Here is a 15,000-nt window from a genome sequence, read left to right on the forward strand (position 1 = left end):
GGAAGAAAACAAATTTTAGTGACGAAGACAATTCAGAAGTTCTCAGAAATCTCTCGTGTTAATTTTAATGTTTTAAAGTCATATCTGTCCCAGTCCAATGGAAAGTTAGAGGAATTAATTACCGATATAAAACGTTTGAAAAGAAAACAGTCGTAAAATGAATAGTTCCCTCACCGTTGGCTTCACAAAGGTAACGGAAACGGTTACTGCAGCTGGCATCATTCCATTTCCCTTGATATGAAGAAGGATACATTATTTCTCCGCATCCCTCATATCCTCCGGCGTTGTTAGGTTCTCGGGTATACCAGTTAGTGTCAGTAACAGGTGATCCATCAACCCAAAGCCATTGCGAGCTGTCATTGGGATTCCTGTGCAAACCAATCCACACACGTTTCCTCACTTTGCGCCAAACTGCTTGTTGCTCGGCATGCGTTTTCAGCATGGCAAGTCTTGATCCCATTGCTTCGCAAGCTGACTTTGCTGCATTCCAATTCGCGGACGTTGATGACTCTTTGTAACACGAGCCATTGATAACCTGCCATTCTCTTGGGCACACTCCTAGATTATTTTGGAGAACATTTTGTTGTTATGACATGTTGTTATCTCTACATACGTGACTTCCCAAAATATTAATGAAATCACATTTAAAAATTAAAATTTAGAAAAAAAAGTTGTGCTTATTTGGTAAAAATCAGCAGGTTTTCACAGAAGTCAGATTTAGCGCGTAGGTCTTTTCTCTTCTTAGTAGCTTGGAGTTTGCATCAGTTAATTCAGATATCCTGGAATTTTATGGAAACATAGTAAAATTTAATTATAAAGGATTTCGATCTCGCCTTTTCGACTGGTGGTAGACCCACATACCCACAGACGGATTTTTCGCGCGTTGCTAAGGAAGTGAAATGTTACTTCCGGTGACTGACGTCATCATATCATGAGCTGACCAGAAAACCCACTCACAAGCAAAAATCACCGCACCAACTGTTGTTTCCATCGAAGGTTTTTCCTCGCCCTTCCTCGCGCTCGTTCTCAGATCAACTGCGCATGCGTAAATGAACTGACCTCCGGTTTGCGAAAAAAGCTAAATTTCCGGCGGTCTTTAAATATAATTAATTCTTTTATGTATGGCATGTTTCACCCCCAAATACAGAATATAGCTAAGCATTGATTTTTTCAAATCATCTTTTTTGAAAATGTTAGGAGTATTTCAGTGTCGTTTATCTCTTTAAAAAGAACATTTTCCAAAATAAAAAGAAAACCATGTTTGGCTGGATGCAAAGACGAATACAAATAAACAAACCACTGATTAAATACCCAAATTGCGTAGCACGTAGACAAATTTAGAGTTTTCTTTTATTGGTTACGTGACCATGGGCGTGGCATGATGACATCATATTTAGGGTCATTGGTTTACAAAAGTTGGAAACTGACCAAAATAATGCCAAATTCTCTCAAATTACTTAACCATTACATTCTTAGCAAAGCACCCCAAAAAATACGCCAGTGGGCCCTTAAGGGCTCCTTTTCTTCTCTTGTCAGTGGAACAGAAACATGCAGTCTTTCATTAATGTTATTTACAATGTAACAGTTACAAAAATTACATATTTTGTAGGTTTCTTTTGATAACTAATATGATTTTGGCTGCAGTTTGAACGAATCCGCTCAAGTACTGATTTTCCTGAGATAAAACATTATTCACAGTTCCTTTTTTAGCCTTCTAAGATGTTCTCATGCTCTCTTACTTCGCATTTCACTTGAAAAATCATAGGATAAGACTGATGCAAAATATTTGACTTACCAACTGCTGTTTGGGCCTCCGGCTCGCACATTTTTATACTTTCTCATAGCCCTTTCATTATACTCAAGACACTTTTAGCCGGTTGTTAGCCTCTCGAGATACCACTAACAATTCCGGTTGAAGTGGACCCAAACAAAAGAAGCTAATAAGAGGGAATTATATCATTCACTGTACTTCCGCCAATGGCGGCAAGGGCGTGAAACTATCAATCTATTTGTTTATGGCATTCTCCATCAAACTCTGAATTAGAATGCTCACGGTTACTTCCCTTAACCTGTCTGCTGTTTTATCTGGTCGGGCATTCGAGACATTTAATTCCACATTTTTGCACAATTTGAGTTTTAGTTCACGTGATCTCAGGGAATGACTGAGCTGGCTCCACATTTTTCAAGCATTTTAACTCATTTCTTCCACAATAAATTTCCCGCGAAATTTATTTGCAAACTATTTCATCACTTAAAATATTACTTCTCGCTAATTTAAGGGAAAAATATTGAGTGGAGAAGCAAGTCTTTTGGAATCTTCATCCTAATTATAAGATCACAAAGAGCCTATTGGACGTGATCTCGATTTTGTTAAGCTAGCTCGACACACATCGCTGCAAGTAAATACGAATAAAAGGATGCTATTTGAATCGGTTTTCTGATCTGGATGATAAATGAAACGTTAGTTCTTGATTGCCGGTTTATTGAACATGGTGTAAGGAGAAGTGGCTGACAAAAGTTTCCAAGGCAAGTGGCCAAACTGTGAGCACTGAAAAGCATGAACTATCAACAGCGATCTTAAAAATATTCTTACAAATGTTATTAAATCGACTTATTTTGAAGTATACAGAAACAAAAGGAATCACCTCGATGCTCTGGGGAAAAGCCAGTTTGATATACTTAAATTGATCAAGTAATATTTCAAAAACGAGTGCGAGTGCTGCATTGGATTTCCAAAGGCAAGAAAACATTTGACACCACGAGACCGCAGGCCAAGTGGTTTAAATCTTTTCGTGCGTTTGGAAATCCAAAGAAGCACGACGCACGAGTTTTTACTTCTCAAAGTCGTTAATAATTCATAAGTTATAGTTCCAGTGCAATACTGAGAATACGAATATGGTCTATTAGACCATATTCGTATTCTCAGTATTGGACTGGAACTAGCATGCAATGGAGACTAATGCGGGGGAATCTTTTCAAATGCAAATACTTTTTAATATATTCCCCCGCATGAGCCTCCATTGCAAGCTAGTTCCAGTCCAATACTGAGAATACAAATATGGTCTATAGCTAGTTCCAGTCCAATACTGAGAATACAAATATGGTCTATTGCATCCCCCCATTCTTGTTATGCCGACGAGTTTGAAACTCAATGAATACTTCTTGTTGATTCACGAAATGAATTTCAACCGGCACATGTTTTGAAATAAATTAATTTCAAAAACAAGTGCAAAATGGATCTTAATTACAATCTGCATGTTCACAAATCAAACATGAACAATAAGAAGTATTTGGAGAAAAAAGGTGCACCAAACGAATATTTAGAAGCCTTAAAATCCTTTGAGAAAAACAGGGAGTTTTATCTTGGCTTCTGGCATCTCATAGAGAGATGCCGTCTCGTCAACGCCTTGAATTTCGCTCACGAACACGGACAACTGTCAAACTTGCAAAGACAAGCCATGTTTACGTTGTTGGAGAAGAAAGACAAAGACAGACGTTTTATCAAAAATTGGAGACCGATCTCACTGATTAATGTCGATGTAGCCTGCGTAGCAAGCGTTCCTGTTCGACAGAAGAGCTTCGAAACGATTTTCCGCAAACTGGCCGCGCGAAAGTTGGGGCAAGAGACTGAGGGAACGCTTGCGAGAAGACCCCCTATTATTAAAAAAACCCGTTCGCCCACGAATGGGGGCTTCTAATTGGTGCGGCATAGTCACAATGATTTTCCGACCAAAATGTTTCTTGTTAGTTCAGGTTCTAGCGTGACAAAGACAATTGCGGAAGATTTGGAAGTTTTGAATCGTGTGTTGAAGCTGAGCGAATCGTTTCTCGATTTTACATTGAAAAAGGAACAAGAACTTTCAATGCGCCTTCTCTTTAACTGTATAGATGTAATAGCCGTTTTACCAACAGAAATCGGAAAAAGCTTGATTTTTCAGATGTTTGTCATGATCTGCGGAGTTCGAAATTAAAAAAAAAAACGAAGAACAGGCTTCTCGAGTATCATCGTGATTTCTCCATTTCAAAGCATCATACCGGCGCGATCAAGTAAGTGGTTGAGGTAAATTCTGTGGGAATGACACAAGGAAAATTCAGTATTATTTACGCTTCAGCTGAAACCGCTGTGGACAAAATAAATGTTTCCATAATTGACTAAAAGCAAAAGACTCGTTATTTAGTACGATTCATTTCGTCAACGACTCTTCACCGAGAAATATCCAGCGAGGGTCGCACTGAAATCGTCGCTAGTTTTAAACTAAAATCTCTTAAATGGTTTCATAGTGAGATTTTGTGGAGTTTTGCATTTAACGGCCTTACTACTCATCGAACTCTGTACGAGTTACGTTCCGGGTTGCTTACACGTTCTGAAAATTGCTGTTGTTATCAGCTAGAATTTGTCCGTAAGTTTCTTTTGTTCTCGATGGTTTAAACAAATTCTCAGAAGAATCGTAACCAGTCGTACCCGGCTGAGAAGCTGCCGTTACAAATTTAACTTTAAAATCACACTGGCAAATTCTGCATTGATCGCTTGGGTGTGCTTCGATTCCTCGGTGCCTCGGTTTGTTTTGACGGAAGACAACTTGTGTAAGCATGGTAATCTGTTATTGGCTAATTTGTTTATAAGACGTCGATCAGCGTGTGTCAAGTCAACCATTAAAAGGTGGGCGTTTTTCAAAAATAGGGGGTCTTCTTGCAAGCGTTCCCTCCGTCTCTTGCCCCAACTTTCGCGCGGCCAGTTTCGGAGCTCTTCTGTCGAACACGAACGCTTGCTACGCAGGCTAATGTCGGTGTTAATATTGCATCAAAGGCGATTGCAAGAAAGTCAGAATTGTTTTTACTTGAGCTTATTCATTCTAATCATAATGGTTTTATCAAGGGAAGATCAATACTTGACGGAGTTCCAACATTTGAAGATGTATTTAAATTTGCTAAATTTACGGAAAGTTCAGGTGTTACTTTAGCAGTTGGTTTTGAGAAACAAGAGCCATTATGGCTCTTGGAGAAAGCATTCGACTCTTTGAATCATTCTTTCCTTCTTAAAATCTTGGAAAATTCAACTTCGGAACACAATTTATAAAGTGGATCAAAACCCTCTACACTAACGTATCAAGTTGTCCTAAATAATGGTTTTACTACTGATTTGTTTGATATTCGTTGCGGCGTTAGGCAGGGCGATCCCTGGTCACCTTTGTAATTTATTTTGACCATTGAAGTGCTTGCTTGCAGAATTTGGGATGATAAGGGAATTAAAGGTATTTTAATCAATGAGGAAGAAATCAAACTAACACTTTTTGCTGACGATATGACTTGCTTTCTCAGAGATATTGCACCATATCATCGTTGATTGGCAACTCTGCAGATTTTTTATAAATTCTCTAACCTTCGAGTTAATAATGATAAAACGGAGATCTTTGCCATTGGCAGACATCACCTGGATCCAACTAAGTTTTCTCATAAAATATGAAAATAAATGAAAATCCTGAGAATTGTATCTAATTATAATACAGCATCAAGGATGAGAGCCAACTTTGACAACTTTGACTTAGTTCTTAAGTCTATCAAAGATATATTGAACATGTGGAAGTGGAGAGGGCTTACACTACTAGGAAGAATTCAGGTTGTTAAATCCTAAAGCGGCGTCGATTGCAGTTTCAGAAGATTTAATTTAAGAGGTCAACAGTTTGATTTATCGTTTCATTTGGAAAGGAAATGATAAAATCAAGCGTTCCGCTCTCATCAACGACATCGAAGATGGTGGACACTGAGGATGCTATACATTCAATCGATGATTCTAGCTCAGAGGGTGGCCGGTTATTAAAGAGATTTGTAGATGAAGAAAACAGCAGTTTTTGGAAGACAATGCTAGACTACTTCTTTCTCCAATACGTGGAAATTTCATTCTTAAGAGTAATTTTGATACAAGAAAGTTGTCTGTCTACCTTGCAGCATTTTAAAAAGAATGTCTTAATGCTCCGCCGGTACTAAATGACTCTCCTGTAATTACGTATAAAGACGTCGTGCATCAAGTTATTTGGAATAATAAAGACATAACTGTTCAAAAGCTATCAACCTTCGAAAAAGATTTCTATTCTAAAGGAATTATTACAGTCGGTGATCTCCTGTCTGATGCGGGAGTCTTTCTAAAGGGTGCAAATGTGTTAAAGGCAATTTCTTCTCCATTAGAGCGTTTCAAATTAATGGGTATTGTCGATGCAATCCCTCGTGAATGGAGGCAGATCATATTAGACAAAGTGCACAACATCTCCCGCCCTCACACATCGGTGACACAATTTATTTAAAGATGGAAAACTTTCAGGTAGGCTTGTTAAAAGTCTCATCCAAACTGCTTTACACTGCTTTTAAAAGCAGAGAACAAGCTCCTCCCTACAGCTCAAAAGAAATTTCTGGAAAAGTTTCCCCAGCTTCAAATTGATTGGAGCAAAAAATACTCCTTACCGTTCACAGTTACAATTGAAACTAAAATTCGTGAATTCCAATATAAAATATAGGAGGTTTTCACGTGACGTCATCTCCGCCTTGTTGGTGGACGAAAACAAAAGATCTGTCATTAGCTTCTTTTGTTCGTCCACCAGAAGTCGTACATTGTTATTGGTGTCTGTAAAGATTGGCTGAAAACGTCCTATTGAATAATATAGTATTTACAAATGGAAAGATGTTTAGGTTAAAAATGATTCGCCTTTATGTACATTTTGCAAACGAGAAATTGAATCCATTCAACATCTATTTTTCTACTGTAATGTGACGAAGACTTTTTGGGAAGCTTTTTGCTCTTAGCTTAGTAATTGTAACATTAACATACAAGCCGCCTTCACAATAATAAATATTTTGTTTGCAATGTTCAATATAGGAGACGACTTTATTATACTAAGTCATCTGATATTGACAGCTAAATTGTCTATTTATAGATGTAAGTTAAATAGTGTGCATCCGATTAAACGAGTTTATAAGGCCAAGATTAAAGCTGTATACCAAGTGGACAAAAAAATAGCAAGTAGGAGGAACAAACTACCTAAACATACCAAGAAATGGGAAAAGCTTTTGGCATATGCATATGTAGGCTTGTAGTGTGGGTGTTCTCCATGTGCCCCTATTATGACTTTTACTCTTTGATAATAATGATGATGATAATGATGATGATGATGATGATGATGATGATAATTATTATTGTTTTTTTTGTTATTGTTGTTGTTCGATTTATTGTAAGAGTGTTAATGTCGTAGTGTTATCTTGTAATTGCTATTTACCGAGTTGTAATTAGTAGCTTATTTCGTTTTAATATTGTAATTAATAGTGTGATTTGTATTTTAGTAATAGATAATGGTTGTATTCATTGTTTAGGTGTAACAAAATAATAAAAAGTTTTAAATCACAAAAAAAAGAGAAAAAATTGAACAGTGGCCGAGACAAAAAACTTTATGTTATTCTTTTGTTGGAGAATTGTATTTCAAAACTGACTGGGAGTCGTCCTTGCATTTTCTTTAGCAGTTAGCACAGCATTTTTGTACTTTGTTGTGAATCGCATGCGCATCCTTCCTTGAAGTAAGAAATTCAAATTTCTAAAAAAACATTGTACCGAGTCCAGCCCCGCGTTTTTGACTAGCACAATGCAGTGGGTCATATAGATTTTTGAGTTTGTTCGTTTTAATTTTAACAGATTAAAATGAGATGACATTTAATTAATGATATAAATTCTTGTTCTTCAGCCATCGAAGCTTAATGAAAAATAAAAACAAAACTAACGTTGATAAATATGGTAAAGCAACGTATTTTCGTGAACTCGACTTCTCGTCAGCCACAACATTCATTTTCGTTTGAACTTGTATGTTGTATGATACTACAACATAAATTTCAAAGAAAAAACACATAATAGAACAACAATGAAATTACAGAGTGGCCAAAAACAGCCTCATTATCCTACAACTTCTAAAGATGATGCTGGATGCTTATTATTTACTTTCCTTATTTTGAAAATTAAACCGCTAATATATTAAATGCCGAGAGATCTGGATTCGAGATCTCGGACCCAGAGTCCAGTTGTGTAAATCGCCTGTAACGGTTTCGACATTACTTTGGCGTGCCATTTACGAAACACACTTAGGTATCAGGATTTACGACTGCAGCTGTAAGTGTCGACCTAAGTATTGCTAATGCAATCGAACTTACGAGGGTTGCAAAAACATTGTGAACCTAAGATCATTGTTCGTAATTTTACGGGGATCCTATGGAGGTCCCTTGTCTTTAAGGGCGGTTGGATGTCTTCTCAGAAAAATTGGGCTTCATTCAAGGTGCAATAGTTACCAAACCTTTGACGCTCTTAGACATTTATATAATTGTTTTCAAAACTGTACTGCATTCTGCCCCGCAAAGATTTGCATTGTTCAAACTGTTTTAAAGCTTTCAGTAAATTTTTTTTTCAGTAAATAAATCCTTTTACTTACTTAATACTAATAATGGTTATTGTAAATAGTTATAATACTGCACAGATTTATAGTAGTTTCTTTATTTTAATAGATTTCTTAGTAATAGAGGTTTTGCACGGCAGCCATGTTGCATGGCAGGAACAATGAAAATGTTTTGCATTAGAAAGAACATTTGTTCCCATAGGAAAAATAATCTATTGTTCCTGCCATACAACACGCCTGCCGTGCAAAAATCTCCTTACCGGTATTTGTAAGGGATGGACCATTAGAAAAGTGATTGGGGGGGGGGGGGTGGGGGGTGGGGAAAAAACCAAAAAAAAAATCATGCACGGGAAAATGCCAAGAAAAAAAATTCACTCAAAGAAGAAGGTAAAGAAAAAAAAAATTCATGCAGAAGGAAGATCCAATTCTTGAATTTCACATTACGTCACGGCCGCCATGTTGGTGTCCCCAAACAATGAAATGGCGGTCATGTTGGTGTCCCGATCCAATCCTCCGGGAATTGACAGCTATTATTATGCTAACGTCTTCTTTTGTTTTCGTTGAGAAACATGGCTGTTGATCGCGTGAGTGAGACCCAAGAATTGTGACTTTTATTTAATAATTATATAATATTTGCCAGTGTCTATTAAAATAATTCTTATTCAAAATATTGTTGGGGCCTAACCCCAGGCCCTGCTATATTATTATTAATAAATAGAGACATCTAGTGTACTGAGGTGTTTTCCTCACACTGAATGAAATGACAAATTAAAGGTGACATAAATTAATTCACACTACAATAGCATGTTAAAATGGGGTTGACAGACCTGCACGACTAAAGCTGTGTGCCCATTGTGTTGATAAAAGCCTTTATAGTTTTGCTTAAAACAAGCATGTCTTTAAGCGATTTCCCTTTTCTATAAGAGATCAAGGGAGGTTCCTTGTATATCTCTCTTAGTAGCGGCTGGTTTTGTATTAAATGCCATTTTTCTGTTAGGACATTTTCCAAACATGGCAGTGATGGATGAAATTGTGTCACAAAGGGTAAACTTTTCTTGTGCGCTTTCTGTAAGAGCCTTCTTTCTTTCTGCGAATTTAAATTTGGAGAGGATTTTTTTCCACCAGGTTATTGGGATAATCTCTCGATGTCAGGCGTGTTCTAAAGTTTTTTTAAAATGTTCTCCTCAAACATTACTTTAGAAGAGTTTGTCCTCAGGAGCCTAAGAGCTTCTCCTTTAACGAAGCCTTTTTTAACGCCTGCTGGGTGGCAACTGTTGTAGTTTGTGTACTGAAGTGTTTCAGTAGGTTTGTAATGTGTGCGCACGTCGAGAATCGATTCTTTCTCGAATCTCTCTCCCTTATAGACTTTTGTGTCCAAGAAAGTTGTTTCTAACTGTGAGACTTCAGCGGTAAACTTTATGGTAGCGTGGTACGAATTTGCTTGCTCAATGAAATCTCCATTTCTTCTTTGTTTGTACCCCACAAGCAAAATACCTCGTAAATGAACCTTTTCCACGGTAGTGGCTTGTTAACGCTATAAGAGTTTTCGCATGCGTTGCACACTATAGTGATTCCTTCATCCTGTGGGATATTCGTGTACAGTCTAGTGACATCCATTGAGACTATAAAAGCGTTTTTTGGCACCCTAGTGCTCTCAATAAACCTTATAAAATGTGTCGTATCTTTAAGATACGATTCCTGTATTTGTGCGTGATTGACTGAAGTACTTTGTCTACGCCGCTGGGGAATGATGATAGGCGTTCTGTTAGGCCATCACACCCAGATATGATAGGTCTTCCGACTAATGTCGGTTTGTGAATTTTCGTGAGGGTATAGAACACTGGAATTCGAGCGGATCTGGTGTTTGGTTAAACCATTTAGCCGTCATTTCATCTATGCACCCTGCTTGGCGAAGGGAGTTAATGAGGTGTTTAACTCGCTGGAATGTATCTCTAACCATTGGTTTGTCTAGTGGCTGATAGTTATTTCTATCATCCAGTTGTATCTGTCCCTAAGTAAGTCTCAAGAGAAACTGACCGTTGAATCGGTGGAATCCAACTGGATTTCACGTGAAATGGATGTTGCTCAGTATTTTGGTCATGATAGATATATTGGAGGCGCATCCTTCTGGCAAATTGGTTGAAGTCTGAAATTAGCTGGCGCCTTATCTGGTTTTCTTTCATGACAGGTGTTGGAATGAATTTCAAACCTCGAGAGAGTAAATTGATCTGCTCTGTAGTCAATTGTGTGTCTGAGAGGTTTTTGATGTGTTGCTTGCGTAACCCTATAGTCTCACAAAAACATAATGAATCAAGATTTCACTGTTAAAAAAAGCAATATTTGTCTAAAAAAAAAATTCGTGCAGGGGGTTTCACCTGGAAAAAAAATTCCTGCACAAGCAGTGCGCGAAAAAAAAAATCGTACCAGCTGATAGTTTTTTCAAAGTTTTAAAAAACTCTGTACTGCAGAATCACAGCAACCTTAAAAAAATCACATCTTTAAAGTGGTTCTGATTCCGCTCTACAGCATTTTCTTAAACTTCGCAGAAAGTTTCATCTTGCCCTTCTAATCGATTTCCAGCAATAAAAAGTGGCGGTCACCTGGTTCGTTTTTGAGATATGAGCGACTAAAGCCAAAGTAGAGTGTGTTTTTTACAGGGCTTTCCCGTATCAAGTCACAATAATGACCGCATCTTGTTCAGAGATAATTGGTGTTTTATATGGTACCATAACATACAACATTGCTAATACGTGATCATTACAGCGTTGTAGTAGCAATCCTTCTAATAAGAACGTTACTTTTACTTAAAAGCGTTGAAACTGGTTCGAGCCACCTTAAGAGGCTTCTCAGGAAGAGGTTCTATGCAAACTGGGTCTAAAGATATATCGGAATTAAAATCGTAACGGTTACTGTTTTAAATCCGAGTCATGCGAAACGTCAAGATGGCATTTACTTATTTCAGATAATATTCACTCTGTCCATTTTCATTTCTTGGTTCACCTCAGCAAAAACGAAAACGAAGGCCATAGCTATTTTGTTATAATTTGTTAAACAAACAAACTCACGTTTTAGTATCTTAAGCCCTCTAAATTTCTATGAAAATCCGGAACAGTGTTGCTACACTGCTTGGCACAATTTTGTTAACGTATCATTCATCCCACAAAATTTTTCACTTAATAATTCTTACTCATTTTTTTGCATATAAAGGTGTCTTAAACACAAAAAGAAACGAAACAAGAAATTCTTTAACTACATTTTCTTTTGTGATCTAAAGTTTCATATGAAAACGGCAAAGTGAATGTTCTTCAATAGTGCGAGACAATGTTGTTCACTTACCAATGCTCACCACGCGAAACTTCGTTATCGACTTAAGAATTCGATTTTTTTAAAAATAAAGGTTGCATCTCATTTGACTTGATTTACTTTCATTGTTAATTTCAGTTTACAGTGTCCCCAATTAGTGCTCCAGCGCTAGAACGACTAGACACTTAAATAAAGTTCCTTTCCTTTTTTTCTCTGCTACATGAGGTTTTTCAGTGCTCGAGCGCTACGACGGTTTCCCTATGAAAAACCGGCAATATTTGATTTGTCATCTCCCCAAGTGGTAAAGCGCTTGTGTCTTGCTACAAAAGCTTTGGACTTCGAGACGTAATGAATCACTATTACTACCACATTAAGCGAAAACGCTAAATAAAGAAAGAAAGGGAAATACCAGATTTAACATAAAAATTTCACCTTGAGAAGTGACTGACAGTACAAACAGCGAAATAACACCAAGGAATGCTAGCAGACGGTGGTAATAAGCCATATATGTTCCACAATTGAATTGGGATACACAAAAAAACAGATAAAGTTTTCTCTGAATAAGACTCTTCCCTCCAAGACTGTGTTAAAATATTAACACTTCAAACATGTTTTATCTGGTTAATGTAGACAGTGTACAAACTTCTTTGTCTCTATCAAGCTCTGCACGGAATACACTGACAAGAACCGGCCGCAGTTTGCCTTAGGTTGAAATTTAAAATTTAGTTTACGAATTTAGTGACGCGTAAAAGCCAGGCGGATGTCTTTGAACGCTTTGACATCATGAAGGATCAGCTTACTGAACTGAGAGGCAATGCTAACGCTTTTTGCACGTCTCGACAAGTCGCAATAGATCCAAATTTGAATAATTAACTTAATATGTTGTTCCCGCTTGACTGAGCAAAGCGGTAATTGGGGCCCTATTGTTGACTTGACTCCTCGAAAATTTTCTCACACGTCCAAAGTTCTGATTGACGGTTGCAGAATATTGCCTTGAACCAGTCACAAATGACTAGTTCTCAAGGTGACAATTATTATGCCATGAGTCACAAAAACAGCAACTGGAAGTAAATTCATCACCTGCAGTATCCCGTAACGCAATACGTTTTGAGGGGTTCTTTTATACATCAAAACAATACGAGTTAATTACTCTTGGCGCTGTGTCATGCTTCACTGAACTAAATATACATTGTTTTAATGCAAATAACCCCCCCCCCCCCCCCCACCCCACAGAAGCTTTAGACTTCGAGAAGTAATGAAATTTGTATTACTACCACATAAAGTGAAAAAGCCAGATAAGGAAAGAACGGGAAACTCCAGATTTAACATTAAAATTTCACCTTGAAAAGTTACTGGCAGTACAAACAGCGAAATAACACCAAGGAATGTTAGCAGGCGGAGGTGATAATCCATATATGTGTTCGACAATTGGATTGGGACAGAAAGACAAACCAATCGTCACTTCACAGAGATAATTAGGGTTTCTACAAAACGAAGACCGAAGACCGAAGAGCGAAGACCGAAGACCCAATAACGAAGACCTAAAATGTGCTGAAACGCATTGTTCGGAGGGGGGCATTTCTACAAAACGAAAACCCTATCGATTTTATTGTTTTAGCGTGAAATAGAGCTTTTTAGCGAGGGTCTTCGTTTTGCAGTTTGAGGGGGACATTTCTACAAAACGAAGACCCTATCGATTTTACTGTTTTAGCATGAAATGGAGCGTTTTAGCGAGGGTCTTCGTTTTGTAGTTTGAGGGAGGCATTTCTACAAAACGAAGACCCTATCGAATTTACTGTTTTAGTGCCGAACAATGCGTTTCAGCACATTTTAGGTCTTCGTTATTGGGTCTTCGGTCTTCGATCTTCGTTTTGTTCACACCCGTAATTATAAAGTTTTCTCTGAATAATTATGACTCTTCCCCCATGACTGTGCTAAAATATTAACACTTCAAGCATCTTTTGTCTGGTTAATATAAACAGTGTACTCACTTCCTTGTCTTTGTCAAGAAACAAAAATAACTTCGTAGTTTGCAGCGAAAATATTCTTCAAACATCAGTTTATTCCCTTTCACTGGCCGTTTTTGTACTACATACGCAAGTTGTGTCTAGACAACCCTGGGCATTTTATTTCGATGTGTCTTTTAGTTCGATGTGTCTGCTAGTTCCTTATTAATGCGTCTTCAAAGACGCACTAAACGCCAACTAAGCGATTCATGGACCATAATGCGTCCCTCGCAACCCTTTATCAGTGACAGGACGAATAGACCTTATTTGCTTGTACATCTTGTTTGCCCAATACAGATTATGTGATGATACTTAAGAGATTTGATCCTATGTTTAAAAAGAGTGGATGAAAGCATAAATAAGATGTCTGCATGCACTCCTTTTTAATGAAAAAACAAGGACCAAATCTCCTGAGTATCGTCACATGATCTGAATTGAGAATTGAAAGACGCATTGAAATTTATTGCCCAAAGTCGTATGGACGCATTATGAGCCTCTAGTATAAAAACGGCCAATATTACATGACTTCGTTTGTTGATTCACTTCCAGAGCAGTAGCCCGAGGGAGTCTGCCATTTGCAAACGACATTATTTTGATCAAAATAAAACGTATTAGAAGAAATTTTGAATAATATTGAACAGCTAAATTCAACGATAGAAAGTTATGAAAATATATAAAAATTATGTAAAACTCTAAAACTTTAGAACAATTTTTGACGACTGTTCGACGATACTTCACGTCATTATCAAATCAAAATTCAAAATAGCAACTGGAAATATGTAAGATTGTAAAACAATGGGAAAATTTTTAGCCCTATGGGTATAATTCCGAAAGGTGAAATTAGGTAGAAATATTTAAATAATAAGAGTCAGATGAAAAGTTTGGCGCGAATCGAGTGTTAAGCGAAGGCTTGATGTCCACGATGCCAACATTTCCCCGTATATCAAGCAATCAAATTTATTGGTACATTTCTTTAAGAATTAAAAAAGGTGACATGGGTTGCTTTTATCGAGTTGTGTGTCGTGCTGAAGTGTTTTACGATAGCAGAGTAATGATGCTCACTGGCGCGTTGATGTAAATGCCGGGTAGTATACCCGACATAATTTGCATCACACAAATCAGATAAACAACGCGATGTGTGTTCACAATCGGAGCGGGCTTGATTTCATTTACATTTACATTTAGGTCTGTCGCTCAATACTGAGCATTTTAGACCGGTTTGAAAAGGAAAACAATAACAATAACTGACCGAAAAGGCGCTTTTAAAG

The 15,000-nt window shown here is 37.5% G+C and overlaps 1 protein-coding gene across 1 annotated transcript in view; it reads right to left on the reverse strand.

The window, feature by feature from the left end:
• The window catches only part of LOC137997488 (ZP domain-containing protein-like), a 19,551-nt gene extending 7,280 nt beyond the window's left edge, over window positions 1–12,271 (reverse strand). Inside the window, exons 1-2 of the mRNA XM_068843525.1 lie at window positions 12,159–12,271; window positions 175–558 (exon numbers count right to left, since the gene is read on the reverse strand). Of these exons, the coding sequence (XP_068699626.1) occupies window positions 175–558; window positions 12,159–12,231 (457 nt within the window). The 5' untranslated portion in view covers window positions 12,232–12,271. The remainder of the gene's footprint in view (window positions 1–174; window positions 559–12,158) is intronic.
• Window positions 12,272–15,000: the final 2,729 nt, after the last annotated feature.

Source organism: Montipora foliosa, chromosome 3 (assembly GCF_036669935.1).
Source record: "Montipora foliosa isolate CH-2021 chromosome 3, ASM3666993v2, whole genome shotgun sequence".
Lineage (NCBI taxonomy): Eukaryota > Metazoa > Cnidaria > Anthozoa > Scleractinia > Acroporidae > Montipora > Montipora foliosa.